The following is a 27,886-nucleotide window of genomic DNA, read 5'->3' as shown; positions in this document are numbered from 1 at the left end:
GTATCCTGACCATCCTCATCTTACGTTGTGCGCAAGACCAAGCCCAACCGCAGAACCACTCCTAGTAGGTACTTTGATGATTCCACAAACATGATTATCCCCCATCCTAGGTGGGGGAGGAAATGCGTCAACATGCATTCCGGTCCAGACCTCAAACAGTCGTGGTAATGACCACCTTAGCGTTCCGCCACTCCTCGACGGGGACCCGCACAAGACTGCACCTCTTCTCATGGTTCGTCCAAGCCCGGTACGACGAGCTGCACTGCTCCGTGCAGATGCGCAGGGTATCGAGATCGACGTCCCGGGCGTGCCAGATCGCGAGCCGGTACTCCTCCCCCAGCGTCCGGCGCACCTCGTCGTCGCTGAAGCCCGAACCCACCGGCGTGTGGACCGTGATGGTGCGCACGTCCCGCCAGGTCGTGCCGCCGTCTTCCTCCTCGTTGGTGCGGACCGACGTCTGCCGGATCCGGACCTCGCGGAACTGGCTCCGGGCCTTCTGGTCGCCGTACGCGTTGACCAGCTTGCGGCTCGCCGACTCGGAGATCTCGGCTTGCTGCATGGCTAACCAGTCATTCCCAGGTGCCGCGGCGCGGGAGACTCCGTCGTCGATGTACATGCTATATTTCTAGCGTTGGGGCGGGTAGTGTCAGCTCCCTTTTCATAAGTGTCACAGAAGAAAGGGGAAACGACTCACGTTGTCCTTGCCCGGGTAGACATGGATGGTAATAGGAATGGCCGGCTCCTCGGCCAGACCCGGGATGTCCGTCCGGGTGCGGTCCGGCACCGCCTGCCGGACCTCCTGCTGCGGGATGATGGCGCCCTCGCGGATGTACATGGGCGTGACGAACGGCAGCTGGGACTCGTGGTAGTCGATGCGGGCGTCGTAGTCGATGTAGGACCCGCCGCGAACCTTGGGCTCGAGCGGCGCACCCGGCGAGTCGGGGTCGGTGTCGGGCCGGAGGTTCGAGGGATACCAGGCGTCCGGGTAGGGTAGGTAGACGCTGGTGATGCTGTCGCCCTTTTCGGACCGCGACTGCATCGGAGGAGCGACGAGCAGGTCCTTTCCGCAGGTGTACTGATGGGACGTGTACCATTCATTGGTGGTGAACAGAGAGGGGTCCCTAATTCTTAGGTCAGTGGGTGTCTCCCAGGGCGCGTACTTCAGCCAACTTACAGAGGATCCGAGATGACCATGGAGCGGGCGATGGGCAGTCCGCGGATGGCATTCTCGAACATGGCGTCGTAGAGCAGCTGGATCAGACTGTAGCGCAGGCGGACGAGGTACCTAGTGACGGGCAGGACGGAGCGGTAGAGGGCCTTCTGGTCGTCGGGGATCTTGTCGTCGTTGGCGAGGCGGTAGTTCTCGTACTCGAACGGCTCCTGGAACCACTTCTTGCCCTTGCGAACATAATGATTTCGCATCCAAGGGAGTAGGGAGTAGGCACCATACCAGCGGATCATCAGTTCCGGATCAGCAAACCTGTCCCAATCCTCCACCGGTTCAAAACCACCCACATCGGCGCCCGAGAAGGCGACACCGCCGAGGCCCAGGGCGAGGACCTGCGCCACGGAGATGCTGAAGAACTCCCAGGTGGAGCTATTATCACCCGTCCAGAGACCAGCATACCTATTGACATGCGGGATCAGTCGCAATTTCTTCAAGAGTAAACACAGTAGATGGAACATTTGATGGGGTTTCTTTCCAACAAGTACCTACCGCTGGGCGCCGGCGAAGCTGCCGCGGCCGATGATGAAGTTGCGCTTGTCCTCGCGGCCCCTGAGCTCGTGCAGCCCCTTGAAGGTGGCCTTGTGCAGGTTGAGGCTGTAGAGGGACCAGATCTCGATGGCCCTCTTCTTGGCCTGGGCGACAGGGTCGTGGGGCCAGCCGTCCGAGTCGAGCAGCAGGCGGAAGGGCCACGACTTCATGTCGCCGTACTGCTGCGCCATGCACGGCGACGTCATGTCCTGCCAGACGAACTCGAGGCCCTGGTCGAACAGGTCCTGGTACTGCCGGCCCCACCACCGGCGCACCTCGCCGCGGTTGAGGTTGGGGTAGAAGCCCGGGCTGCCCTTGCCGCCGCCGTAGTCGACGCCGCCGTGGAAGGGCCAGCCGCTGTTGCGGTTCGCCGCAAAATCATAATTATCGCCGTACTCGGGCCGTTCGCGGTTGGGGTCCTGCAGGTAGCGCGTCCCCTTGCCGAACTCGAGGTAGCGCTCGTCGTGGACGGGGTTGACCGACGGGTCGTCGTCCCGCTCGTCCCGCACGAAGTAGTTGTCCTGCTTGCGGTCGCCCGTCTCGCCGGACCCGCGCCACGCGCTCTCGTACGTCTCGTAGACGAAGTCGGCCTCCTCCTGGATGCTGATGACGGGCGTGATGTTGGTGCTGCACTTGACGCCCTGGGCCCGCAGCTTGGCGAACATGGCCTTGGGGTCCGGGAAGTGGCCCTCGCGCGTGTCGATGGTGAAGGTCTTGTAGTTGCGCTGCATGTCGACGTCGATGTGCATGCCGTCGAGCGGGAAGTCCCACTTCTGATACTGGTTGGCGTAGTACTCGACAAGCTCCTGGCTGTCGTACCCGTAACAGCCCTGGTGGTGGCCCAGGATGTAGCGGGGCCGCAGCCAGGGCCGGCCGATGATGGAGGTGTACAGCTGGATGACCTGTCCGATGTCGTCACCCGCCATGAAGATACCCTGGAAGCTGTTGAACCGGGTGGCGATGCTTAGTCGATCGGGTGCATTCTTGCCAAGGTCGACCAGGACGTGCGAGTAGTTGTCGATGAAGGTGGCGACCTGCGACATGTAGCCGGGCTGTGCGTTGACCTGGATCCAATACGGCTCACTGTGATAAAGTGGCTCTTTATCACACGTAGGGCCTTCATCGTAGACATTGAAGTACCTCATGTTGTCGAAGTTGAAGTAATTCATGTACGTCTTGTCCTTGAACAGATGTTTGCCACCCTGTTCGCCGAAACCCAGGTACTTGGCCGTAAGGGGCTTGTCGATGTTCAGAATGGTGGCATCCTCCTGGTACAAGAGGGCACGCGACTTGGTCTCCCAGATAATGGCATTGGCACGTCCGTACTCGTGGGGGATGCTGTCGCACGAGTTCAGAGCCGGGTGCTGGAGGGCGGGGCTCGAGTCGACAGTGCCAGTCGAGGCAATGGATCGCACGGCAGTGATCTTGAACGGGTTTCGCTGGATCCAGAGCTGCACGACGATTTTCTGGGCCCCGTCGTCCTCGGTGCGAACCGACTGGAGCAGGTAGAACTGGTTTTTGATGGTCTTGAATTCGACGGTCCATCTCAGACCTTCGGCGGTGTCGAGGACTTCGATGAGCTCCGTTAGGTCGTCCTGGACAATCGTGCGTCTGAGTGGGGTTTCTGTCAGTTCAACTTCAAGGTGCGGTTGGCATACTAGGAGGTACTTGCGTATTGTAGTCGGAATGATCTGAGGCTCCCTGGAAGCGGGGGTTGAATCGGATTCTCCAGATGCGTGGCCGCATGAACTGGACGACCAAATGCTTCCCGTCGTCGAAGCGGAAGATTCTACCGTACTTCTCGCAGACGGGGTTGATCTTGCCATCTTTGCCTTTCTGGTCTTCGGCGTGGTACTCCAGAGAGTTGGGCTGATGGGTCTGCGAGTTTCCGCTCACTACATCGGGAAAGAAGTCATCCGCAGGCGTGAAGGTGAAGGGGTCCCGGGACTTTGGGTGGTGGGCATAGCTGGGATCGTCGTTGCGGGGCATGTTGTACAGACAAGGAGGGGGCTATATAGGGGGTAATATAGGGGTACAAACTTTCAACTTGGGCAACCAAACGGCTTCCTATCGTTTGCTTCGAGCCTATTGAGCCGAAGACGACATGGGACAGCGGTGACACTCGCCTGATATAAATAGCTAGGCCATTGTGTCTTTGTCTATCCAAGCCTGACTTGCATATTAGTACTACTCAGCATATGTTGTTTTCTAGCTTCACTTCGACACCGCATGTTATGGTTGCATCACATTCGCCAGGTGTTCATTAACAATTCGTGCATCGAAAAGTAATTAGGGAAGGATGAGCTGCGTCATGTCGTCCCGGAGGCCGTGCTGCGGCTGAGGTTCAAGTCAATGCAAGGTTTCACCGACAAGAATCTTTTCTCCAGAGCTTAGCAGATTGCACGCGCTTTCCACTATTCGCATCAAGGCGCACAAGCTCTAGGGTGGCCCTGATAATGTAACGTCTGTCTTGTGTATTCCGGTCCTACGGGGCTGCAGAATCTGGGGTGACACCAAACCTAATTGAAGTCGGGGTAGCATTCCGTTGAGGTTGGAGAACATGGGCAAACTCCAAACCCAATTCCTTTCCCATCACTTTGCATGAACTCAGATGAGCCGCAACTCAGACATCGATGGTGTTGGTAAAAATTCAGGACCACGTATGCAGGGTAAATTCCTAACGAGAGCTGTCTCGGTAACGCCGGCACATGGCGTATTGTTGGGACCAAGAATTTACTTAGTCTTCGTTTATGCTTATAATATGAAGGCGACGACAAGATGAAGTCGTGTTACCATGTCTCCTATGGATATTGGTTACGCAACACACCGATGCATGTAGGGAAATGCAACCCACCTCTTCCCAGCCCTTGCAGAAAGTCTAGAACCAGCTGGTCCGTCAAGTCCCTGTACGAGCAAACCATCGAGTCGCTAACATATGAATACGCCAAGAGTACAGCCCAACGACTGCTACGATGAGCATATGTCGGATGATCACATCTATGCCAAAGGCTTTACAACAGAGCACGATGACTACCTTAATAGTGTGCAGCGTGGACATTCAGCTGATGCGGCCTCAGATATTAGGTATTAGTGTGACTTATCTCTTGAGAGCTGCCTACATGTTGGCAGTTCAGCCGTGGATGTCGGTTGGCGGTTTTTCCATTCACGTTGCATATATAGACGGATAAGACTCGACAATGAAACCCATGAATATGCCAAAAGACAGACAACAGTCACCAACTAGAAACCTCAAGATATCTTTGCTATCATGAGAGTACCTATTCACTAATCTAAAAAAATGCCGAGCTCCTCAAACTACGTCTCTCCGCTGTCATTTGGCTTTGCCATGATTCGACCTGACATGAAAGATGGATACTGGCTAGAGACCTTCGAGTTCTCCAAGGACGATAGAGTGCCTGGTGTCATGGGGTAAGAGCTGAGTATCATCATAATCAGATGGGAACATCAATTACTGATCAATCCTCTTTGTAGCCCAAGCCTCGTTTTTGGGCAGATCTAGTTCCTCAATAACCTGATCGCAGAAGCAGACTACAAGAAGGAGACTACTGGCGTCAAGGAGTCCTAATATGGCTCTACTATCGAAGAAGGGCAGTCCTAAGTCGAGACATGAGTACCCCTGAACGTCAACTTTACCAGACCGACAGCGTGGACGAAGTAACTGGGTCAATCTCAAGGATGGAAAGCTCTGGAAAGAGCACTATGTCGGCAGACGGCCTGCCATGCGCAGGACACACTCCATCTCAACAATACTATTTTACCACCGCCGGCGGATAAGCCAGCCATCATGCCCACCTTCTGGGAGAATGAGGCCTTGATTTCCCTCCGAAACCCGTCGGCCACCAAGAACGCCATCACTGCGCCCTTCATCCCCCGGCTGGGCGAGATTGCCGACTACGCGATCAGCGTCAAGGTCTATCCGCGCGGGGCTTCCCTGCCCATCAGTAAGGGCGACGGCCTGAAAGTCCTCTTCGGGTCTTTAACGTTCCCGAAGGAAAACGGCGGCGACGGCGGGATGGCGGGGCTGAAGCCGGAGTACGCCGACGCGCACGACAACTCCGGCGAGTACGACGAGTTTCCAAGGGGGGGATTCGACTGGTCGCTGATGAGGCAGCTCGAGGGGCACGGGGGCTTAGGGGACCGAGACTCGGACGGGCGGCCCGAAAGGACGAACATGAAGGTCGATACCGTACGGTACCCCTGGCATAAGTGGGAGAGCGGCGACCAGATGGGGGACGTTGAAGTCTGGATGGCGATTGAGTTTGACCCATGGGTTGTCGATCAGGCGGTGGAGAATGGGCAGCAGACTCAGATAACTATGGGATAATGTCTTATCTGGGGTCACATGGACGGAAGACGGCAACCATGAAGTTAAAGGGTCACTTGGTAGTTCAGATCTTAGTTGTTGGTCTATTCATAACCGTCTAAGCTGGTTCTGGGGTATCTCTTTCAAACAAATCGCTACACGCGCCGCTCCCTGTGCGCCCACTCTTCCGAAAGCATCAATAACCGGTGGTGTTGGTGGTAGTAGTGTTGTGCTGGTAGTTGTTCATCCCGTACTCAGCGTCTCCCGCCTTATGGGTGGCGCCGCCGCCTTGGTGGTACAGCAGCCCCTTGCGCTGCCGGTGCGTGAACTTGGCCCCGTAGAAGAGCTGGACGAGGGCGGTGAGGACCATGAGCAGCCCGAGGATGACGTCGAGGGCGGCGGCGGCGACGCGCGCGGTGGCGACGGCCGAGACGACGAGGTAGACGAGCCAGCCGGCGACGCGGACGACGGCGAGGCCCAGGACGGTGGCGGGGGACAGGCGGCGGCGGTGGAACAGCGCGGCCTCGACGAAGTTGGCCGCGATGGTGAAGAGGCCCAGGAGCAGGATGAAGACGCCCTCGCCAATCAGCCAGTTCCGCGTGCTGTCGTCGTCCCAGATCTCGTAGTCATCCCCCACGAGTCCGTACTTGCCCGGTTGTAAGCTCGCGGCCCAGAGCACGAGGCAGGCCGCGACGACGAAGAAGGCCGAGACTAGGCACTGGATCACCCAGGAGGGAACGAATTGGCGTTTGCGCCAGATGCCTTCGTAGGTCTGCATTGTGCTTTGTTTTGGGTATTGAATGGCGCTTATTGGCTGTGCTTGTGTGTGTGGTTGATTGTGGTGATTGAACAGGTATGTTTGTACTAGGTTCACTGCCAGATGTGTGTGTATTGGGTGAGGTAAGCTTGATCGCGACGATAACAAACTAAGTAAGCAGAATATCTAAACGTGGGCGAACTCGATCGTTTATATCCCATTGACACAGAACCTACCGCAAACGCCAAGTCTGACTAACAACACATCGAAGGATGCCTAGCCTGGCCAGGCTGACAGGGCCGCTGTTGGCGGCCATGAATTGATGGCTATGTAGGTGGATCTTGACCGTTTCTGGCTCACAGCCACGGCGGGAGAATTCTTCGGGGGCCCGTCATTTGGCCTGATGTCTTGCTTGGCGGCGCGTGATGGTCGCCGAGTAGCTAGACATAACGGTCCAGATTCAATGATATACATACGAAACAAGTTGTAACCAAGACATTGACAGCGACACCCGTGGCTCAACCTACATACCTCTTGACGACAGGTTTTTGCAAGAAACGTCGCACCTGGTGCGATGACCAAGATATCGAAAGTACCAATGTTTCTGCAAGTGATTCGTTATGGCCCCACAAGGCGTTGGGCTGGGCCCACCAATTTAGCACTCCAGGCACTGCCGCCCGCCAACCGCCATAGCCCTTGCGCTGAGGACCCCCCACTGAGTGATTGGCCGTTTTTGGGGAGGTTCCGGCCCGAAATCCAAGCAAGCCCGCAGCTGAAATGCAGTAAGCAGACGCAGCAGGAAATACAAGCCCATCTACAGCGCCTGCGTCTCGTCACAGTCTGCAAGAGGTAACGAGATATCATAACCAACAAATGAGCTCCTTGCGTAGCAGCCCACGACTTAGCTAGCATAAGCCAAATACATGGAATTACAGCGTCAATTCTTCCCCTGACCCTCCAGGTGAACGAACACTCGGAGGCGCATTGTGCGAACTGGCATGCATAACAGCCGTCGATCTCAGGAAGACAGCAAGGACAGGCGAGCGCAGTAAGCAAGGGAGGGCGGCTGCCGAGATGCCGATCCAGGTCGGGGAGAGCGGTCGACCGATATGCACGGCTAGAAAGGCTTGACGACACTAGCGACCTGCTCTGACAGATTCAGAATGGCGGAGGGTGGCTATCATACCAAAAGCCACGATTTTGCCCCGGACCCTGTTTGACAAACGAAGCCACATCGTGGCCATTTCGCAGCTGCGTGCGCCCCACAATTCACCCTTCAGTGCTAGAAATACACCTCTTAACCTCCCTTTAAGGTGTTAAGGTATCTCCTTCGCTATTATCGTGGAGAAAGACATTGCGGTGAGAGGAAATCCATGCAGTTGTTCTATTCTTGTGCTTTAGCGAAATGAGGAGTCGTAGAGAAGGGACTGTGCCGCACTTAGCGCAACGGAGAGTCACTGCGCAGCTCTCACTACCTACTTACGGAGTTACGGTACAAGTAGATCCCAGCTTCGCCTGTTGCCATGTTCATGCCAACGAATCTGGTCGTATCATTCTAAAATGAAGAGGAAAACGATCATGGCACGATGGATTGGCTTTCGCAGTCGCCGATATGGTTCGATGGGCATCACACAACTCAATTGAGTGTTGAAACGTAGCCAAGGGGGGGCAGGGTAGCGGCTTCCTTCCTTCCACCTACGAATTGCCATGACGCCATTGGGATGGGTGCCCTGTGAGATTTATATATTTTTAATTCATCGCAGTCGATTGCGCTTTTGTTATGAACCTCGTACTGCAAATACCTGCGCTCCAGGGCCCTTGAAAACGGAGGCAACCGTAAGGAGATCCACGAGAGATGTGCCGGTGGGGGGAAGGTTCGGTTCGGCTCGGTTCGTGTGATGGAATACAATAAGCGTGCTAATGTTCGGGCCCGCCTCCGTTCCGGATACCGACTGGAAAAAAAAGAAAATCACCGAGGGCACTTTACCATGCTGTACCACGCGGGCCATCAAGTGTTTTCTTGTTGTCTTGTTGCCTCATCACCCCATTGCAACCTTGCTACCCCAGATTATTCTCCCCTTGCGTTTCGGGTCCCACAAAACCCAGTTTTGATTCAACGTCGCGTAACGGGTTGTTGTTAAGCACCGTCATGACCGTCCCAAGTCACTTGAAGCCATCAACATTCTTATTCTCTTCCCGTAGTCTTATCAGCAGTAAACTATAGCACGGGGTGTCATGTCAAACGACAGGAAGGCCTCGCCGGTCTCGGATCTCCCCAGCAGCGCAGACCACAACACGACAGCAACAGCGTCTCCCGCCTCATTAGCTCATGATGACGACGAAATCGCGGCCAACGCCGCCGCCGCATCACCCGACGATGCGCGCGGCAGCAAGATGACCAAGACCGCCAGCACCGCCACGATACAGTACCCGGGCTCGCACATGCGCGCCCTCAAGCGGCGCGTGCTGATGTTCTCGATCTGCCTGGCGCTGTTCCTGGCGGCGCTCGACATCACCATCGTGGCGACGGCGCTGCCGACCATCACGCGCGAGCTGGGCGCCAACGCGGCCGAGTACTCGTGGATCGGCAGCTCGTACCTGCTGGCCTCGACGGCCTCGGGCCCCATCTGGGCCAAGCTGTCCGACGTCTTCGGCCGCAAGTCGGCCCTGCTGGCCGCCAACCTGCTCTTCATGGCCGGCAGCATCGTCGCCGCCCTCGCCCGCACCGTCGGCATGCTGATCGCGGGCCGCGCCATCCAGGGGCTCGGGGGCGGCGGGCTGACCGTGCTCGTCAGTATTGTCATCGGCGACTTGTTCGAGCTCAAGGACCGCGCTAAGTATTACGGCATGACTGGCATGGTCTGGGCCGTTGCCGCAGCGCTTGGCCCGGTGCTCGGCGGTGTGTTCACCCAAAAGCTCTCTTGGAGGTGGTGTTGTAAGTTCTTAATTTCTCTTCGCAACGGGCTAGTGGTTGGCGTATGGTATGTGGGGGCCGGCACTGACATGAGAAAACAGTCTGGATCAATCTGCCTTTCGAAGGGATTTCGCTCGTCGTATTGTTTGTCGTTCTCAAAGTCGATTGGCCCAACGTGGGCTTTCTCGAGGGCCTCAAGTCGCTAGACTGGATCGGCTCCGTGATGATCGTGGGTGGTACCATCATATTCTTATACGGTCTAGAGACAGGCTCCGGCGGCCAAGCGCCCTGGGGCTCCGCGCAAGTCATCTGTCTTCTTGTCTTCGGCATCGCCTTGCTCGTCACCTTCTTCTTGTACGAGGCCAAGCTGGCCAAGAACCCCATGATCCCCATGCGCATTTTCAACTCGGTCACCAACATCGCCTCATTTTCGACATTCTGCTGCCACAGCTTCATCTTCATCAGCTATGACTATTTCCTACCCTTGTACTTCCAAGCCGTCCTCCACTTCGAGCCCATCATCTCGGGGGTGACTCTATTCGCCATGGTCGTCCCGCTCTGCTCCCTGACCATCGGAGCCGGCTTCTACGTCAAGCGCACCGGCGACTACCTGATCCCCATCCGCGCGGGCGCCATCGTCATGACCGTCGGAACGGGGCTCTTCATCTACCTGGACGCGACGACCAACTGGGCCAAGATCATTGTGTTCCTGTTCATCGCGGGCCTCGGCGCGGGCCCCATGTTCCAGACCCCCATGCTCGCGCTGCAGAGCCACCTGGACCCGCACGACATCGCCGCCTCGGTCTCGGCCATGACCTTCATTCGAAACCTGTGCACGTCCATCTCCATCGTCATGGGGAGCGTATTGCTCCAGCGGACGCTCGGTGGCGAAGGGTTGAGCGAGGGCGCCGGGCAGAGCAATGGCGGGCCTTCGCCGGACACTTATATGTCAGCGCTGCGCATCATGTGGATTTTCTACACGGCCATGTGCGGTCTGCTGATCGTATTGACCTGGCTCATCAAAGGTAAAAACATCAAGGCGGACACGGGGAAAAGCAAGGGTAGCGAAACGTCGGATACAGAAAAGGGCGTGCACAAGTCGGAGCCCGCGGCGTAGTTGATGGCTGGCCGTGCCTTTTTTAGGGGCTTCGAGACCATCTATTTGGAGGTGTGCCTGCTTCATCAGCCAATGCTGCGCAGTAGACCTAAATGAAGAATTCGCATGCAGTAAGATATATCAGTATTAGAAAAGAGAAAGATTTCGCACATTTTAGTGGCTTACTACTGTCCCGATACGAGATACCTACCCAGAGAGAAATTGTAGTGCAACCATTTCATGTTTGTGTCGCGGCTTCTGAAGGTAACGACCAGGAGGGGTTAATCGACCGCTGGGATACTTGCACCCATATACCCTGAGTATTATTCCACTTTCTCAACGATTACAACAGCGGAAACTACAAAATGGCACACCAAACCCTCATATCATTCGGTTTGCTTATTCAAAACCTTTACAAATTACAAGGTTCTCTACGGTGATAGTTTCTCAATTGGAATAAAGAAATAGTCTTTCGATTTGTTAATGTTCACAAGGGCTTCGGGTATGTCGCCCACTAAAGCTAAGCCATTTAGCCTGGAATACTGCATCTCTTTCGGCAATGCTCCCGGACAACGTTGCACTGCATCTTGAACCAGCTACGGTCGTGATCGGGTAACACCAATCAATCCACCACGTTCCTCAGATGTAATGCAATGTGAAATGAATTGCCGGATCCAACGATTCATGAGCGTGGCAGTCTATGGAGTATATGGGTCGTCCAAGGCATCCTACTGTAGATAGAGCGATATTAAGAAGCGAAGGATAGCACTGTGTTTTGGAGTGCATCGAAGTTTTGACTTTCTCGCACCACCACTTGCTTCACTGCTGCAGCACTAAATTACCCCGCTGAAGGATAGCACCTGAACCCCCAGCTCTAGCCCGCAATGCGCCTCTTTGACTCCCTGAGCATCCTGGCCCTCGCCGCCAACACCGTCATGGCGCAAAGCACACTGTCTCTGCGCATCGTCACCTGGAACATCCGCTGGGCCGCACCAGTCCGCGACATCAACGAGAAGCCCTGGTCCACGCGCGCGCCCCTGGTCGTCTCGACGCTGTCCAAGACTGTGGCGGACACCCCCAACGCCGTCGTGATCGGGATGCAAGAGGTGATCGCGACCCAGCTGGCCGACATCAAGACCGGCCTGGGGCCGGAGTGGTCGCACATCGGCGTCGGCCGCGACGACGGCAAGGACGCGGGCGAGTTTAGCCCCATCCTGTACCGCCCGACGGCGCTGCGCCTGCTCTACAACGAGACCAAGTGGCTGTCGCCGACGCCGGATAAGCCGTCGTACGGCTGGGGCGCCGGCAGCCGCCGCGTCGTGACCATCGGCGTCTTCGAGCACGTCGGGACCGGCCGCCGCTTCGTCGCCGCCAACACGCACCTCGACAACGTGAGCTCGCGCGCCCGCAGCGAGGGGGTCAAGGTGGCGCTCGACCGCATCCGGGCCGTCCGGCGCGAGTACGGCACAGAAGAGGCCTCGCTGCCCGTCTCGCTGGCCGGCGACTTCAACTCGGAGCCCGGACAGGACGCGTACGCCACCGTCACGGAGTCGGGGTTCTTGGAAGAGCTTTATGAGCTGGCCGATGATTCGCAGCGGGTCGGGCCGTACGAGACGTACACGAGTTTCTCGTCGTGGAAGAAGGGGTCGCGCATCGACTTCGCTTGGTTGGGGCCTGCGTCGGAGACGAAGTGGACAGTAAGCCGGTATGAGGTCGTGGACAATCTGATCGACGGTGTGTATGCGAGCGACCATCGAATGGTCTTTGGCGACGTCGAGGCGGCTGCCTAGCTTTACACGATGCTGTAGACGGGGGCTGGAAACCACCGAGGTGGACTAGTACGGCACTAGAGCATGTCACAATGTGGTTTTTGGTATGCGTTTCCATACATGCTCAATACAGTTGAAACAACTAGATCTATGTCCAATATTCCAGTAGGCAACAGCTATTGCCAACCATGTCACGGAATAAGCATCTAATTAGTTGTCCGTATGAGATGCGTGGCTTGGAGTAGGATTATACGAAGTGCGCTTCACTTGCTTAGTGTTAAACCGCCAAAAAGTCCGGGTCCTCGCCTCGGTATTTGGGAGTGTCCGACATGAACCTCCGCTTGGCAATATAAAATGCGACAACGCCGAACACGATGGAAGTATGGTAGGAGAAGTCGGTATTAATCAAGCCTCGGTGATCACACGAATATTTACCATCATTATACCTGCTTCTTTCGTCCAACCATAATCAGACACAACGCTGTATAAGCAAACCCATCCACACACGCACACCATTCATCATGTCGTTCATGGAGTCTCTCCCACGCCCCACCAAGACTTACCACACCAAGTCATACGACCGCCTCTCCAAAAACCACTGCTTCGAGGGCGCAGGCAAGACCGTCCTGGTCACGGGCGGCGCCGGCGGCGTGGGCCTCGCCATCTCCAAAGCCTTCGCCGAGTCCGGCGTGTCGCGCCTCGTCATCGTATCGCGGTCCGCGGGCCCGCAAGCCGCCGCGAAAGCCGAGCTCGAGGCCGCGCACCCCGGTCTGGAAGTCGTAACGCACGCAGCCTCCATCACCGACCGGGCGCGCACCGCCGAGATCCTGCGCGGCCTGGAGACGAGCGGCGGCCTCGACATCCTGGTCCTGTGCGCCGGCGTCGCGCACCGCCGCGTCGCCGCCGCCGAGGTTACGCCCGAAGAGGTCCGGGACGCGTTCGATGTCAACGCCGTCACCGCCTTCGACTGGACGCAGGCCTACCTGGCCTCGCCGTCCCCGCGGAGCAAGACCGTCATCAACGTCGCCTCGGCCGTGGCGCAGATGCGCAACCCGATGCGGGCGGCGTACGGGCCGAGCAAGGCGGCCGGGGTGCAAATCATGCAGTCGTTCGCCGCCGAGGCGGACTGGAAGCAGAAGATGATGCAGCAGCAGCAGCAGGGAGAGGAGGAGAAGACGGAGATGGAGACGACGCGCATCTTCTCGTTCCACCCGGGATCGCTCTACACCCCCGGCACGGCGGAGCACTTTGCCAGGGACGCGCTCGAGTGGGACGACATCGAGCTGCCGGCGCACTTTGCGCGCTGGCTGGCGGGGCCGCAGAGCGACTTCTTGCACGGGCGCTTCCTCTGGGCGCAGTGGGATGTGGATGAGTTGATTGCGGCTAAGGAGAGGCTGGCGGCGAATCCGATGGCTTTGACGATTGGGTTGATACAGCTGTAGTGGGGGTAGTAGCAATTGTAGATATCAGATCTGATTATCTTTGTTGGGCGTGCAACACGAGCTAAGCGTTGATTGGGGAATTGAGTTGTTCTTCGTCAATGTTCCACTTGACCCCTGAGCATAGCTACATCTTCTGCGGTTCGATTCCCATCGACCCCTCTAGCAAACGGTCCATGTATAAATTCTGCCACGGCTGCCATGCTGTGTGCGAACGCTACTTTGGCCGCAAAACCTGAAAGTCGTCAACCATGTGCCGAGAGGGCAGCGTGCCGTCCGAGGCCGTGATGGGCGCCGCCATGGCCCTCAGCGGCGGTGGCTGTTGTGGGCGGCGGCCGCCTCCACGTCCGTCTCGGCCAGCATGGCGCTGTCGTTGAAGTGGTGGACGCGACGCTGGATCGCCGTTGTTAATTTGCCGCGGGAGGTAATGAACTCGATGTATGTTTTCAACCTACCCCGTCGGCACTCTATGAAGTTGACGCCGCAGGCCTTCTCCAGCAGCGGTTGCAGGATGGGAATCGACGACGCGATCACGATGGTGCTGCCTTCGGCCCTGAAGTGCTTGGCTGTTAGCTTAATTGTAAGGAATAGTTGGGAGTGAAATATGGGGAATTGTAGTAATGTCTGTTGTACGCACACTGTCCACGTTTGCAAATCTGCGTTGGCCCCTATTTGGACAAAGTTGTCAGTTCTCCAAAGTCGCCCACAGAGTGGAGGGGAACACCGACAAGTAAAGTCAGGATCCGCGAGAGCTGGGAGGTGTGTCGTCTTGTAGACCGCCACTGCGCCAGACCTGGCTTTCTGTATTAGCTGCTGGCGTAGACACGGGGTTCAATTACACGCAGTACATATCGCATGGGACTTACAAAACTCCAAGCCCAAGAGCAATGGATAATGCCACCTTTTTCCGGCGGCGCATCTGAAGATGGTACAGAACGACGGAAGGGTATATGGCGAGATAGAAGTCAACAAAGGCGGACAGTGCTATTCGATAATCAGACCATTGCATCATTCGGAACCTAACCTGGGGGACGAGCAGATGACGTACATCCAGCAAACAAACACCATTTGACTTGTACGCTGACAGACACACAGTGGTCAGGCGGTTTCAGCGTAATGTCATTGAACGGCGGACACTTCTCGACGATCACCCTGATCAGGATCCCGACAGTAGCGAGCAGGGTCAACTGCACCGTGATGCCCATGGTCCACAGGATCCAGTAGTGCAGCTTTCTAGGGGACATGAGGCGGACCAGCAGGGCGATGACGGCGAGTTTGGGGATCGCAAAGGACATGACGCCCGGGCAGAAGGCGATGTAGGTCCAGGTCGTAACCGCAACCTGGTCTTCGTGGGACAGGGCTTCGATATGGCGGCCAAGACCATGGTCGACGGCTTTGGAAGTAAGGGCGCACGAAGCGATGCTGGCAGCCTGCGAGGGGGTTGGATGTCCTTCATCAGCCACAGAGAAGTCACCAAATGCAGGGGATCTGGGAGCAGGGCGATGGTAAAAGTCCAGCTTTGAGAGCACGTACCACTGAGAGCATGATGAAATAGTCATCATTCCGCACGTTTCGACGCATGATGGCTCGCACATAGAGTCTCGCTAATGCCACGAGGCACGCGACTCCGGTCACCGTCCAGATCGAGACCAGCGTGGTGGTGCTCCGGTCCTGGGCCAGATAGCTCTCACGGCCGGGGTCAGTGGCGTTTACATTCCCTGGGGCGGCCGACATCGTCAGAGCTACGTGGAGTCGTCCAACGACAAACCATGGTGTTGTTTAGTGTCGTATACGCTGGTCTCGCGATGTTGCTGTCGCTGTGCCATGGCATGGCATGTCATGAAGATGGGGGACGGAATACAAAAGAAAAGAGACTTAGTTGTCAGTTACCAGTTACCACCAAAGAATATTGTGCTGACAAATTGATCTATCAGCGGAAATCATGCACGTCTTCGGAAAGTTAGTCAGACCCTTCGTCCCTCGGCATCAGTTGCAGATGAAATGAGGGCGGCTCATAGACTTTTTCCGCCATGGCGAGGTTGCATCAACCGAACTCTCTTCAGGGCATCGTCCGACTTTGGATTCGCCAGCGACGATTATTACCGAGTATTTCAGTTCATCCGACTGAAGCCAATCCACGCTCTAGTCCCTGGAAGGCTGGAGCTCCGAGCACTGGAACGGGGATGGATACGGCTTCAGACGATAGATACGCCCATGAGACTGCAACCTATGCAGAAGCCGCAGCGATAAATGGACAGCACTGCCTGCAAGATGTAGTAAGCAATTTAGTAAGATTCCCACTTATTGATGCAGGCTGCCTGCTCCCGAGACTAATAAGAGCCTAGGTTAGGGGTAAAGTAGAGGTTGCATAAATTTGTGCCGCTGATCTGGAATGATTGTGCAAAATGCCAGAAAGAGTAAGCCCGGGTCAATCAACACTCCGGTGCTCTCGGAGTTGGCACAATTGTCCAATGTCCGACCTCCGAGGCCGAGACTGAGCAGCGCCCGAGCAACAATAAAAACGGCCAAGCATTCAGTCATTGGAAGCGCTCGTCATGCTTTGAAAAACCCTCATTGTCCTCGTACCTTGTATTCATACACTATATTTACCTACCCAAATCACCCACCACCATGCATCCCGATATGCGCGCCCACCAGCACCCCTGGCACGCCTATCGCGCCAACCTGCGCAACATGCCCTACCGTCGCTTTTACGGCCGGGGGTTCCCTCTTGTCCGACTCGCCATTTTCGGAGCCGGCTCCTATTTCACCGCCAAATACGTGGTGCGGTAAGTTCCGTCTACACTTGCCCCGACGTCCTCCAGGATGTAGGGTCTCTTCACCCTGGAAGCAATATTGATGGGATTTGTAGCGACGAGTTGAGGCGGGAGGAACTCAAGCAGCAGCAGCAGCCGCAGCAGCCGGCGGCTCAACCGGTTAGGTGCATTGACTGCAATAACAAGATCGAATCTGCCCGGGATAGCAAGCTATGATGCACCCATATTGAAAGTCATATCGCGGTTAGAAATCAGAAAGTGTCGAACGCACGCCATATAGACGGACAGACACGAGCTTTACACGGATATCGCATATTAGGATGAACCTTTCGTTTCTGCTGAATTTGGTTGGTATGGAATCAAGAGTTTCTAGAAAGGGTTCTGCAGAAAAGAACAAAACCAAGAAGAAACATGAAGAGATGAAAATATTTAAACATCTCCCTGTAAGAATATATATATCACAATTAAACACTTTGAATGATGACGGACACGATGAGCTTGAGTAGTTTGTGGAACAAACATCCAATAAGTATATTATTTCCTTCCAGGGTTCTACACGAGACGAACTGCGTCTATTGCTGCACTCTAAGGAATCGGCTCAATTTAGATATATGTGCGGCCCATAGCGGCCCTGAGAGTTGCCTGACTGTCGACTGTGCTTGGATGGGCTGGGCTGTTGATCGTGTTGAGATATATGTGGCTGTAAAAGAGACTCTGGTGGTACTCTTTGCATAACCCCTGATCAGCCTTGTTTCGTCTCTGCAAGTTGCCGTTGCGCTGCTTCATGAAACACATCAGCTAAGTCTTCGATTGTCGTATTTCTACAGTGGTTTGTCGGCATGGGAATCCGCTGAAGGACGATGCTCGTTTGGCCGGGTGCACTGTTGCTGGCGTCGTCGAAGGTGGCCGAGATCCTGTGTAACCACTCAAATCTTCGGGGCGGAAGACTGATAAAGGTGGTATACGAAGGCCTCCGATTGGTCTTGGTAGCCGCAAGTGGATCTGAACGGTATCTATTCATATGTTGTCCCATCGGCCAATAAGGATGGATATGGAACATTGGTTTTGTAATGCGTCATACATCCGCTGCCGAAACCATCTTCTGGGCTCTTTCGATGATGCAACATTGCACGCGAGCTTACCTGAATCAGAGTCAATAGTTTCCTCACGGGGCAGTGTCACAGTATATATCCTGGCCCCGCAGGTGGGCTGGGGGTGGTAGACCAGACAGATTGTCTAGAAGCCCCCCTTGCTGCAACCTTCTGGTCAAGTCGCACGTGGTGTCCGTATCTATCCACCTCGAATGTCAGCACCTGGTTACCCTTATCGCTCCGCTTTTCGCCTCGGTGTCGTAGATGGTACTCAACAGTTGACAAAAAGACACAGGCACCCCGAACCATAGGGGCTGCTGTTCTGTGATTGAGGCCGTCTTGGCTTAGAGAACAACAGGGAAGCCACTGGTTCTGGTAAACGGCCCTGTGATAGAAAACGGAAAGTAATTACTTATCAAACCGCGATCAAGCTGGATAGCGAGCAATGGTATCGTTCATTAACGTTAACATCTAACGGGTGAACCTCGTCCCGGTACCTAGTTCTCCAGTACGTATCTATATCTCGCTTTGCCCTCCTCCATGTCCACGATGGCCTTGTTGGCATCCGCCATGGGACGCTTCTGCACCCAGGGCTTGATCTTCTTGTCCGCCGCGAGTTGGAGCATTTCCCGGATCTCGTGCGGTGCGCCAATGCCGCTGCCGCCGACCTTGATGCCGCTGAAGATGATGGTGAAAGCGTTGATGTTGGGCAGCTCACCGCCGTCGGGGGCGCCGACTTGGATGAAGGTGCCCTCCACCTTCAGCAACTTCAGATAGTCCGTCAGGGGCATCTTGCCGCTCGACACGGTGCAGACGATCAAGTCGAGGCTCCGGGCGTGCTTGTTGGCCCAGTCGGGGTCTTCCTCGGTGGCGATGTACTGATCGGCGCCCAGCTTGAGCACGTCCTCGCGCTTATCGGCCTTGCGCGAGATACCCACGACCCTATCGGCGCCGAGGGCCTTGGCGAACAGGACGCCGAAATGACCCAAACCGCCCACGCCGACGATGCCGACCGTCTTACCCGGCCCACAGCCGTTCTTCTTAAGCGGCGAGTACAGGGTAATGCCACCGCACAGCATCGGGGCCGCGTCGGCCGAGTCAATACCGTCGGGGATCGCCAGCACGAAGTGGCCGTTGGTGCGGTTGTGCTTGGCGTACCCGCCGTAGGACTTGCCCTCGCCCTTGGGGTAAACGCCGGCGTAAGTGCCGACCATGCCGCGGGCGCAGTAGTTCTCCTTACCGCTGGAGCACTCCGGGCAGTCGGCCTCCAAACACGAACGGGCCTGCGCGCCAACACCGACGCGGTCGCCCACCTTAACGTGCTTCACGTTCTTGCCGACGCGCACCGCCTTGCCCACGATTTCGTGACCAACGCAGCAAGCTAGAAACGAGGAGTGTGAGCTTGGAAATCACAGCCTTGGTGCAGAGTTGGATTGGATTGAATTGGAAGAGGCGGGAGAGTAAGAGGCCCGAGTGGGCCGGGTTCTGGAATGGGAAAAGGCGAACTCACGGTAGGGGGTCTCGCCCCAGCCCGACTTGAGCGTGTGAAGGTCAGAACCGCAGATGCCGCAGTGGCTGACCTCAATATCGACGTCGTCCTCCTCCCACTTCTTGGGCTCGAACTCGCCCCAGACCATTTTGCCCTCGACAGCGTCGGGGGCGTGGCCCAGCCATCCCTCGAATTTGTCTCCGGAAGCCATTGTGGAAGATTTGAAGGGATATGGGGAATGTTGTGAAAGAAGTCAAGAGTTGGGGATATGGACGTCTTCGCGTTGACTTCCAAGGCGGCGGGGCGGCGGCATTTTCTATACCTGGACGCTTGAACCAGTGCCCCTCTCGAGGGATTTGAAGATTTCCGGGCTCGCACGCATCATGGCGCCATGGGTTCGGATTAGGCGGAGGCTGGATCGACTAGCAACGGAGTCGTGGGACTTTGGGCTCCACCTCTCTGCTGGTGTTCGAGTTGAGTCCATGACGAATCGACCGTGGTAGGTTTGGATGACATCAAATCAAGATAAGGTCGGCATTTAGCTCCCAGAAACCCAGCTTTTAGCTCGCGGAATAAGGCCGGGACTGCACGCATCGGAAATGCATCCCCAGGATGCTCCTCACCGTGGGTCCCTGCAATGGCCCGGCAATTGCAACTACAACCACGGCCTTCAAAGTTGGGGGCTGAGAATAACTTTTGGCCGGGAGGCTTCCGGCAATTGCTGGCCTGCTCAAGAAGCGGCATTGCCAAGGAGGATGGTTGTCACGGCCGCGGCATTGATGCGCTCAGAGCGACAATTTCAAGTTGCGGTAAGGGCAATGAAATAAGGAAACGGCACACAGGTTGGCCTGACTCCTCCCCACCTCGGCACGACCCTTGGGCCTAAGCATTGTACGAGTCATTGCAATCGATACGGGCATTCGTAACCTGACAAGTACAGTACCTACCTACCTAAGCATTCAGGAGGATATATCCTACGTATCGGCGATAATCTTGGCAAACAGAGATCGCGGGGTCCGCAAATGCCGCACCCGCACCTGCAAGTTGCACTTCACTTCACTTACACTCCATAATTGGAACATTCTTGTTGCTTGTCGCGTTCTTTCCATCTCCACTCTGCTTGGTAATATTCTGTTATCTGTTATCGGTGGTCGGTGGCATCGGCGATAAGCCGTTGGCAGAAAGGCCAGCCAGCCAATCTCTATTAGCTTTCATGCAAACCTAAAATCATTTGGGTTCTCAGGTGGGACTCGATCCCGCCTTCACTTACCAATGGTTATTCTCAACTACTTCGAAGTCAAGACGTGCGTACACGTACATGGCCAGGACTGGCTGGATTCTTGCGGACGGCACACCGGACACTACTCCGTACCAAAGTTTAACAATACACACTTGTTCTTGGGGGCGGTCATGATCTTTATCGATGGACGCCCCGGTGAGGGGCATGTCCAAGGTCACATTGCCTCTCCTCCTGGATGACCTATCTGTGCCGTGTTGCCCACTTGCAGCCTGGCTTGAAACGTCGCCCCGAGCGAACAGGCCATGATCCTTCAATCCGGAGTCAGCCGTAGCCCGCAGCGTCTGGGCGCGGGGAGGTTCCCCACAAGTTGGTCGAGCTTCGTGTCTGCCGGTATTGGACAAACAACATGTCCCCCGGATACGGCGGAAGTGAAGCTGAGCTCAACCCGGCCATCCGCAGCGGTCTTTAGTTCGTTTCGTCGCAGACTCAACAGAGCTGCCCAGTTCCCATCTCCGCCGGGAATAAACCCAGGGAGATCGCATCGACATCTGCATGCCGCTGAGAAACATCTCGAAGATGCGGCTGTCAGAGAAGGTCTTGGCGGCTGTGAGCGAATGCCGCGAGTTCGTTGGATGTTCGGATGCCAAGATCGAACCCCAGGCAGAGCCCTGAGAGGGACATCCGTCCGTGCATCAGCAAACAACTTAGCCACGTGGTCAACTGGTGTGACATTAGAGCTGAGATGGTGATTCTTTTTCCTTGGTGACATTCAAATCTCAATGTGATGCCAGCCAAGGCCGGCGGAAACAAAAGATTCACACCCTCAAAAGAGCATACGTTCATGAGAAGGTCATATACCCATAATTGGCTGACGACCCTTCCGCACGGATACCGGGCGGGGAAGAAAGGGGCCGCTCTCCGCCTGGTACAATGCAAGATTCTAGGGCCCTTTCCAGTGCCCACTAGGACGGTGCGCCATGATCCGACGGTAGGATTGTGGGGAGCTGCGCCGGCCTTCTTTGACCCAGATGTTGCTATCTCTTTTCCTCTTCTGTCTCTTTGTCGCTAGATCAATCCAAATGCCCAGGGGATATATGTATATCCCACTTTGCGACAGACCAGAACCCCCTGGCTTCGCAATAAACTTGTTTGGCTGCAAGGGGGAGCTGTGCGACCGGAGCGAAAGGGAACGAGGCAGAGCGTCGGCTTCAACGGATCAGGGTCCTGTCGAGCGGAAGGTTCAAACAAACCAAACAATGGCTTCTTATCGCGGCGAGTCGGCACGGTCGCTTTGTTTGGCTTGGCACATGCCTTCGCCTCGTGGCAAGATGACTCGGGTTAGTGGTATCAAAACTGAGTGGTTCGCCAAGGCCTCCGACCGCTTGATGCGAACATCCTCCGCCCAACCCTGGGGATCGAGGTCCCTTTTATGTTGAAACTGGTGCATCTAGACCAAAATACAGCATCCTGTCGGCCTAATGCTTGAGACGACGAGTTGTTGCCATAGGGGCAAATGTCCATATTGTTGTCGGGACAGACAGGAAAGTCAGGCAATTCGCCGTCTTTGTGGCGTGAGAGATTGACCCATCGGGGAAGTCGATATGGTCCCATTCTGCCGCGTCGGGGAAAGTCACGTCCCAAGTTCGGGTCCCATGAACCGTTGTGGCCTGGTTACCCCAGCATATGGGTTTTTCCGAGTGCTTGGACTTGGTCCGGTAATTTCCTCCAACGTCTCGCATGGCACGTTTGAGTCATGGAGGCCCTGCCGAGAGACCTAGAATGTCCGATATATGACCAGGCAGCTGCTAGCTATTTTCTAGACGCCTTCGATCCTTCGACAGATCTCACCAACAGGTGCACCAATCTCCCCAGCGATGGGCAGGGTACTGACTTTAAGGTTTCCTGATATTACCACATCCCTTCTTTTCCACATAGTGCCGTCTCCTCGGGGCCCTGCGACATTACCTCTTCGCTCTGCGATGTCCCATCGTTCAATTTGATCAGAGTTTGAGAAATTGCTGGCCAGCAGCAGCCCCCTCACTGGGACGTCCAGGCCTTTCGGCCTTGGACGCTGGCCGGTCCGGCGATCACTCCTGGCTCGTCTTGTGACGAAACAAAACAAACAAACCCACACCTTGACCCCAAGATCTTGGACAAAGCTTTCTCCCGATCCTCTCTGTCGGCCAACATCGCCTCGCTGATGCCTCTACGATGCCGCCCGGCCCTGTCGGAGCGATTCCACCGCCTCCAGGTGTGACGCCGAACTTCGAAAACCCCGAAGATGTACTAAACACCATCAACTTGGCGTCGCAGATTCTCTCCATTGTCATCATGACCATCTTTCTTGCTCTGCGCGTCTATGTGAAGATGAGGGTGGCCCCGCCGTTCCTCCTTGACGACTGTGAGTTGCTTCGCCCGCCCGCCGGACCCTGTGCTAAGTAGGCGACCAACGAGACGTGCTGACACTAGTGCATGATGATAGGGGCTTGCTGCATTGCATGGGTTCGTTTTGTCCAACTTGAGAACACTCCTCCTCCCAATTGACCAAATGTCGTCGACGTCTAGAGGCTGACCGCTCCTTGAAACCTGTAGGTGCTTGCAGTTGGATACAGTGTGACGGCCTTGATGAGTGAGCAAACCGACCCCGCCAAAGCATCAAGAATTTCCAATGCTGACACACATCACAACCAGTGGGACACTTTGGAGGAGGGTATCATGCGTGGGACTTAACAGTCCAAGATTACGAGGGGTTTCTCAAGGCACGTCATACCCGACCAGACCGCTTCCCGTTTTGGTGCTAACTCGCATTCATCCATAGGCTCTCTACGCAGACACATTAGTCTACGGCCCTAACGCATGGTTCACGAAAGTATGCACTTTGCGAGAAGAAGAAAAAAGAGCACCTATTGCTTGGCGCTCCATCTCCTCCGGCCATTGGCTAACCCCCTTTACCGTTAGTTCGCCTTGCTGCTCGTCATCGCACGCGTCTTCGGGTCGTTCAGGGCGACGCGCATCAGCGCCTGGGTCATCATCATCCTCATGCTCTGCTACTACGTCCCCGTCTTCATCATCAAGGTCCAAGTTTGCCGACCCATCAGTAGCTACTGGGACCTGAGTATCAAAGGGACGAATCTCGTTTCCCAGCGCTCCCTGTTCGTCGCCGATACCGTCATCAGCACTGTGAGCGACACCGCTGTGTTGATACTGCCGATCCCGGCGACCATCTCCCTGAGGATGCGCATGGTACAGAAACTGAAGATCTGGTGCATGTTGGGGCTGGGCGGCATTGCGACGATGGCCAGTATCGTGCGAATGGTGATTGTCATCCGGCTGCAAACCTCCAACGACCAGAGCGTCGACTTTGTTCGCTTCAACTTGCTTGGGTAGGTGAACGTTTCTTGATTCCCCCATCCCCGGTCCACCCACGACGCTGGATGGGACCCTCTGCTCCGCCATCAGCGAAGCTAGTTTCTGACATCTGATATTCTCTCTAGCACCGCCGAAGTCACCATTGGTGTAGTCTGCGCCTGTCTCCCGGCCCTGAACATCTTGGTAGCTCGCCGCCTGACATTGTCGAGGGAAAGCAGCGAGAACTCGCAGTCCAAGTTCGTGGAAGTGATGCGAAGTATCAAGTTCTTACGGGGCAGCAAGCTGCAAACGGCGCCCCCCATCACCCCCTTGCGTGCGACGAACGTGACGAGAAACCACAATCTTAATGTTAATAATGATAATGCAATGGAACTACGGGAGGGGTCAACTATTGGTCTTTGAAGCACATACTCGGACTTAGCGATACTTGTCATTGCCATGAAACTCTTGAATACAAATGGACTATTCGTGAATCCAGTCAACTCCTGTTATTCATGTCTTGATGAAACATTCTGAGATCGGGCACTTCATGACCCGATACGTACAGAAGACGTCACGAAACTGAAAATGCATATCTAATGTAGACCACAACATATTGCTGGCCAGGACGCCTCCGTAATCAAATCAAACAAGCTCATTCTTTCCCCTGGATACACCATATCGAGCATCCGTGTCGTGCGATTGTACCAACGCACCAGCTTCTTGATGTGACTTTAGGCATCGCGGATGTACTTGTTGTTCTCCGGAGCGATCTCGTACTTGGCGTGCTCCAAGGCAAAGGCCTGCATGACTTCCTGCTGGTACGCATTGTGATAAGGGGACGGGGTGAACTTGGGGACGTCGTAGTGGATGTACAGCAGCTTCAGCGTATGAATCGGCTTGCGCCCCGGGTTCTCGGCCGCCTTCTCCAGGGACTTGAGGTACGCGTCCCGGTCGACAAAGGGGTTGACCTCCTCCTCCCACTCGCCGTCCTTCTCGTACTGGTGGAAGGTGCGGTCGCGGCAATCCATCGTCTCGAACTTCCAGTCGAAGGTGTCGGCCTGGTCGTAGGCGGGCAGGAAGCTGTACTTGGCCGGGAAGTGGCCGCGGGCGTCGATGAGGCGGCCGACGGTGTAGAGGAGGCAGAAGAGGTAGGCGTCGAACTCGACGACCGCCCCCTCGTTGCGCAGGTGGAGGATGTTGCGGTACGGGGAGATCTCGCTGAAGTGGAGGAAGGCGGAGAGGCGGTACAGCTTGGCCAGCAGGCAGATATGCAGCCACTGGCGGCGGTTGGCGCGCAGGGGCTCGGGGAGCAGCTCCATGACCTTGGGCTGGTAGAGGCAGGGCTGCAGGGTGGCCACGGGGTAGATGGCCGGCTGCTCCCAGCAGGCCTCGTGGACGCCGTGGGCGCAGCCCTGGCGGACGCAGGCGGTCTCGGCGGGCCAGGCGCCGAAGGTGTCCTGGATCTTCTCCTGCTGCTCGGGGGTGGCGTTGCCCCAGTGGTCTTTTCCGGTGACGTCCTTCATGGTTCTTCGGCGACTGTGGATCATCAGTGTTTGCATTGCATGAAAAGACTCTTTGTCGGCGATGAAATGGCAATGGAAATGGAAATGGAAATGGGTAGTATACCTGGGTGACGTTGAGTAAATTTGGGTGCTGCTGGATACGGTTGTTTGCTAGAAAAGTGTGGAAGAAACGGGATTGTTGTTGCGATGATTAAAGCTCTTTCTTGCACTGTTGCAGTTCATGCCTCGCTTTCAGACATTGGTACTCTAAGCTAAGGCACCCAGCGTGGGCTGTGAGTCGACGATCAGGTTGTGCTTAGTCGTCGGTCAAGCTGCGCGTAGTCGGCGAGGGGCGATCAAGTCTGCTTAGTCGGCGAGGGGTATCTGAGGCACATGACTCACAATGGAGGTAAACAGGAGCACTAGATGGAAACCGACAGGATATCATGGCACAAGACAAGGGATGTTTCAGCTACGGACCACAAGTAGGCAACTCAATATACTCGGAGCAACAAAGGGGTTGCCCGGGGATCAACAGAACTGCGGTAAAACTGGCCTGATAAATAGAAAAGAACAACTCCGATAAAAGTACAATTTGAGTGAGCAACAAGAATATCCAAAAGAAATGAGCATTTGCCATTAAGGCCGGTTATGGTTTCTCGCTGCCACAGCCCCTGAGGGATTGGTCACAGCTACTTCGGCTCTACATCCCCCCTTGCAGCTGGTGGACATCTCTCAATCACCAAATCCTTCCAAACCCCCAAACCCATTCCTCGTCCCCGACATAACAACCCGGGCCAGGCGGCATGTAGCTTATTTCCAGTGCTTGACAACCTGGTATCTCTTGACCGGAACAGAACCACTGCTGCGACGGAGCCGGGCTGGGACGCGCAGCTGCTTAGTCTGCATGTTGAAGCAAGTGACAGCCCCAGGCCCCGCAGCCGGGCGAAGCGCCTTTCGAACCCCCTCGGACGCGTTCGGCTCAGCCGTAGCAATCGTCACCTCCGCCGTCGTAGTCCCATTGGTAAAGCCCATCCCGCTGCCACTGCCACTGACGCTGCCGTTGCCGCACAGCGGGTACAGCTGACGGTTACACATATCGCAGAAGACCCCCTCGGCGACGGCCACGAAATCCGGGCCCCAGGACGAGGCGCTCTCGCACACCTCGACGGCGCTGTGGGCCGTGTGCTCGCTGACGACGAGGTGGTGCTCCTGGCACCAGCGGTGGGCCTCCTCGTGGCGCTTCTCGACGCGGCGGTCCAGCACGGGCTCCTTCATCTTGCGCTTCTCGGGCTGCTGCTGCTGCTGCTGCTGCTTCTCGGGCAGCGTCGCGGACTCGGTGATGAGCGGCGGCTGCGTGGCGGTGGCGGTGGCCGAGGAGATCACCGCCGGGTCTTGATCGGCGGCGACAGGAGCACCCGTCGCGTCCGCGCGGCGGCCTAGACCTAGGGTGATGGCCGACTTCAGCGTCAACCCGGCGAGCAGGGACTCTTCGAAGGCAGGGGTCGGCTTGCCGCCGCCGAGGTCGACGTTGTTGAACGGGATGCCGGCTAGGGAACAGCTGTGCGTGTGGCTGCTCTGAATCGCGTCAAAATCAGCGTCGAAGCCGGTCTCGGGGTCCTTCTGGTTGACAACAGACAGACCCGAGGGGTAGAAAGGGATGCAAACACCCAAGTTCTTGTAGAACTGCTGGCGCCCCGGGGCGTTGCACAGGGTGTCGGGGAACTGCTGCCACTGCGTCGCCGTCTGGTTGGACTGGTCGGACGCGGTGCCGGGGAAGAAGAAGTCGACGAGGCGGGCGCTCATGCCCACGACGAACTCGCCCGTGTTGCTGAGCCAGAAGCAGGGCGGCTGGAAGAGCGTCGTCACCCCGGGCATCGGCGCCACGCTCGGGTACCACGGCACGTCGCAGAACTTGGCCGCCGCGCCGTTCCAGCTGCGGAAGTCGGCGCCCGACGACGTCGACGACGACGTCGTCAGCCACGACACGCAGATCGGGTCGGAGCCGAACGCCGACAGCTGGATGTACTGCGGCACCTTGGACGTGTCGGAGCCCTCTTTGCCCTCGATGGTGACGGTGACGGACCCGCCGTCGCTGACGATGGCGTCGTTGGTCCCGGAGCCGATCTCGACGCCGTTGATGTCGAAGAGGGTGACCCTCGGGGTGTTGCCCTTGAGATCCTGTCCATCGGGCACGGCCTCGGAGCTGTTGGTGGCGCCGGCCCCGATGTTGACTTGGATCTTGTCCGGTAGGGGCGAGGAGAAGAAGTCGACCAGGGCAGGAGCCGAGAGCAATCCGCCAACCCCCAAGGCCAAAATGTTGATGACAGCGTTAGCAGCGGCCATCTTGGTATGGAATGGGAGTGAAAGGATGATGTGAA

At 56.3% G+C, this 27,886-nt stretch overlaps 13 protein-coding genes across 13 annotated transcripts; 7 read left to right on the top strand and 6 right to left on the bottom strand.

The window, feature by feature from the left end:
- Positions 1 to 151: 151 nt before the first annotated feature.
- Positions 152 to 3,745, bottom strand: PG985_000398 (glycoside hydrolase family 31 protein; the record flags this gene model as incomplete). Its single annotated transcript, XM_066820167.1, has 5 exons — positions 152 to 625; positions 695 to 1,121; positions 1,175 to 1,627; positions 1,718 to 3,326; positions 3,415 to 3,745. 5 exons carry the CDS (start codon positions 3,743 to 3,745, stop codon positions 152 to 154), a joined length of 3,294 nt encoding a protein of 1,097 aa, XP_066691046.1.
- Positions 3,746 to 5,561: 1,816 nt separating this feature from the next.
- PG985_000397 (uncharacterized protein) lies at positions 5,562 to 6,101 on the top strand (the record flags this gene model as incomplete). Its single annotated transcript, XM_066820166.1, has 1 exon — positions 5,562 to 6,101. The coding sequence occupies one exon, from the start codon at positions 5,562 to 5,564 to the stop codon at positions 6,099 to 6,101; it is 540 nt and encodes a 179-aa protein (XP_066691045.1).
- A 175-nt stretch (positions 6,102 to 6,276) lies between these two features.
- PG985_000396 (uncharacterized protein) lies at positions 6,277 to 6,858 on the bottom strand (the record flags this gene model as incomplete). The annotated part of the gene is made up of 1 exon (XM_066820165.1): positions 6,277 to 6,858. The coding sequence occupies one exon, from the start codon at positions 6,856 to 6,858 to the stop codon at positions 6,277 to 6,279; it is 582 nt and encodes a 193-aa protein (XP_066691044.1).
- A 2,214-nt stretch (positions 6,859 to 9,072) lies between these two features.
- Positions 9,073 to 10,868, top strand: PG985_000395 (major facilitator superfamily domain-containing protein; the record flags this gene model as incomplete). Its single annotated transcript, XM_066820164.1, has 2 exons — positions 9,073 to 9,772; positions 9,853 to 10,868. The coding sequence occupies 2 exons, from the start codon at positions 9,073 to 9,075 to the stop codon at positions 10,866 to 10,868; spliced, it is 1,716 nt and encodes a 571-aa protein (XP_066691043.1).
- An 863-nt stretch (positions 10,869 to 11,731) lies between these two features.
- PG985_000394 (Endonuclease/exonuclease/phosphatase) lies at positions 11,732 to 12,637 on the top strand (the record flags this gene model as incomplete). Its single annotated transcript, XM_066820163.1, has 1 exon — positions 11,732 to 12,637. One exon carries the CDS (start codon positions 11,732 to 11,734, stop codon positions 12,635 to 12,637), a length of 906 nt encoding a protein of 301 aa, XP_066691042.1.
- A 500-nt stretch (positions 12,638 to 13,137) lies between these two features.
- Positions 13,138 to 14,058, top strand: PG985_000393 (uncharacterized protein; the record flags this gene model as incomplete). The annotated part of the gene is made up of 1 exon (XM_066820162.1): positions 13,138 to 14,058. The coding sequence occupies one exon, from the start codon at positions 13,138 to 13,140 to the stop codon at positions 14,056 to 14,058; it is 921 nt and encodes a 306-aa protein (XP_066691041.1).
- A 303-nt stretch (positions 14,059 to 14,361) lies between these two features.
- PG985_000392 (uncharacterized protein) lies at positions 14,362 to 15,617 on the bottom strand (the record flags this gene model as incomplete). The annotated part of the gene is made up of 4 exons (XM_066820161.1): positions 14,362 to 14,723; positions 14,784 to 14,848; positions 14,922 to 15,039; positions 15,104 to 15,617. 4 exons carry the CDS (start codon positions 15,615 to 15,617, stop codon positions 14,362 to 14,364), a joined length of 1,059 nt encoding a protein of 352 aa, XP_066691040.1.
- Positions 15,618 to 16,686: 1,069 nt separating this feature from the next.
- PG985_000391 (uncharacterized protein) lies at positions 16,687 to 17,048 on the top strand (the record flags this gene model as incomplete). Its single annotated transcript, XM_066820160.1, has 2 exons — positions 16,687 to 16,844; positions 16,928 to 17,048. The coding sequence occupies 2 exons, from the start codon at positions 16,687 to 16,689 to the stop codon at positions 17,046 to 17,048; spliced, it is 279 nt and encodes a 92-aa protein (XP_066691039.1).
- A 1,372-nt stretch (positions 17,049 to 18,420) lies between these two features.
- Positions 18,421 to 19,623, bottom strand: PG985_000390 (zinc-binding dehydrogenase; the record flags this gene model as incomplete). Its single annotated transcript, XM_066820159.1, has 2 exons — positions 18,421 to 19,304; positions 19,434 to 19,623. 2 exons carry the CDS (start codon positions 19,621 to 19,623, stop codon positions 18,421 to 18,423), a joined length of 1,074 nt encoding a protein of 357 aa, XP_066691038.1.
- A 1,435-nt stretch (positions 19,624 to 21,058) lies between these two features.
- On the top strand, positions 21,059 to 21,324 carry PG985_000389 (uncharacterized protein; the record flags this gene model as incomplete). Its single annotated transcript, XM_066820158.1, has 2 exons — positions 21,059 to 21,113; positions 21,188 to 21,324. The coding sequence occupies 2 exons, from the start codon at positions 21,059 to 21,061 to the stop codon at positions 21,322 to 21,324; spliced, it is 192 nt and encodes a 63-aa protein (XP_066691037.1).
- A 1,539-nt stretch (positions 21,325 to 22,863) lies between these two features.
- Positions 22,864 to 24,423, top strand: PG985_000388 (uncharacterized protein; the record flags this gene model as incomplete). The annotated part of the gene is made up of 4 exons (XM_066820157.1): positions 22,864 to 23,053; positions 23,344 to 23,384; positions 23,611 to 24,035; positions 24,147 to 24,423. 4 exons carry the CDS (start codon positions 22,864 to 22,866, stop codon positions 24,421 to 24,423), a joined length of 933 nt encoding a protein of 310 aa, XP_066691036.1.
- Positions 24,424 to 24,734: 311 nt separating this feature from the next.
- Positions 24,735 to 25,526, bottom strand: PG985_000387 (uncharacterized protein; the record flags this gene model as incomplete). The annotated part of the gene is made up of 1 exon (XM_066820156.1): positions 24,735 to 25,526. One exon carries the CDS (start codon positions 25,524 to 25,526, stop codon positions 24,735 to 24,737), a length of 792 nt encoding a protein of 263 aa, XP_066691035.1.
- Positions 25,527 to 26,318: 792 nt separating this feature from the next.
- On the bottom strand, positions 26,319 to 27,851 carry PG985_000386 (uncharacterized protein; the record flags this gene model as incomplete). The annotated part of the gene is made up of 1 exon (XM_066820155.1): positions 26,319 to 27,851. One exon carries the CDS (start codon positions 27,849 to 27,851, stop codon positions 26,319 to 26,321), a length of 1,533 nt encoding a protein of 510 aa, XP_066691034.1.
- Positions 27,852 to 27,886: the final 35 nt, after the last annotated feature.

Source organism: Apiospora marii (assembly GCF_038362585.1).
Source record: "Apiospora marii strain CBS 49790 chromosome Unknown utg000001l_segment0_segment0, whole genome shotgun sequence".
In the NCBI taxonomy this organism is placed as follows: Eukaryota; Fungi; Ascomycota; class Sordariomycetes; order Amphisphaeriales; family Apiosporaceae; genus Apiospora; species Apiospora marii.
This window is presented reverse-complemented; position numbering and strand designations above follow the sequence as displayed.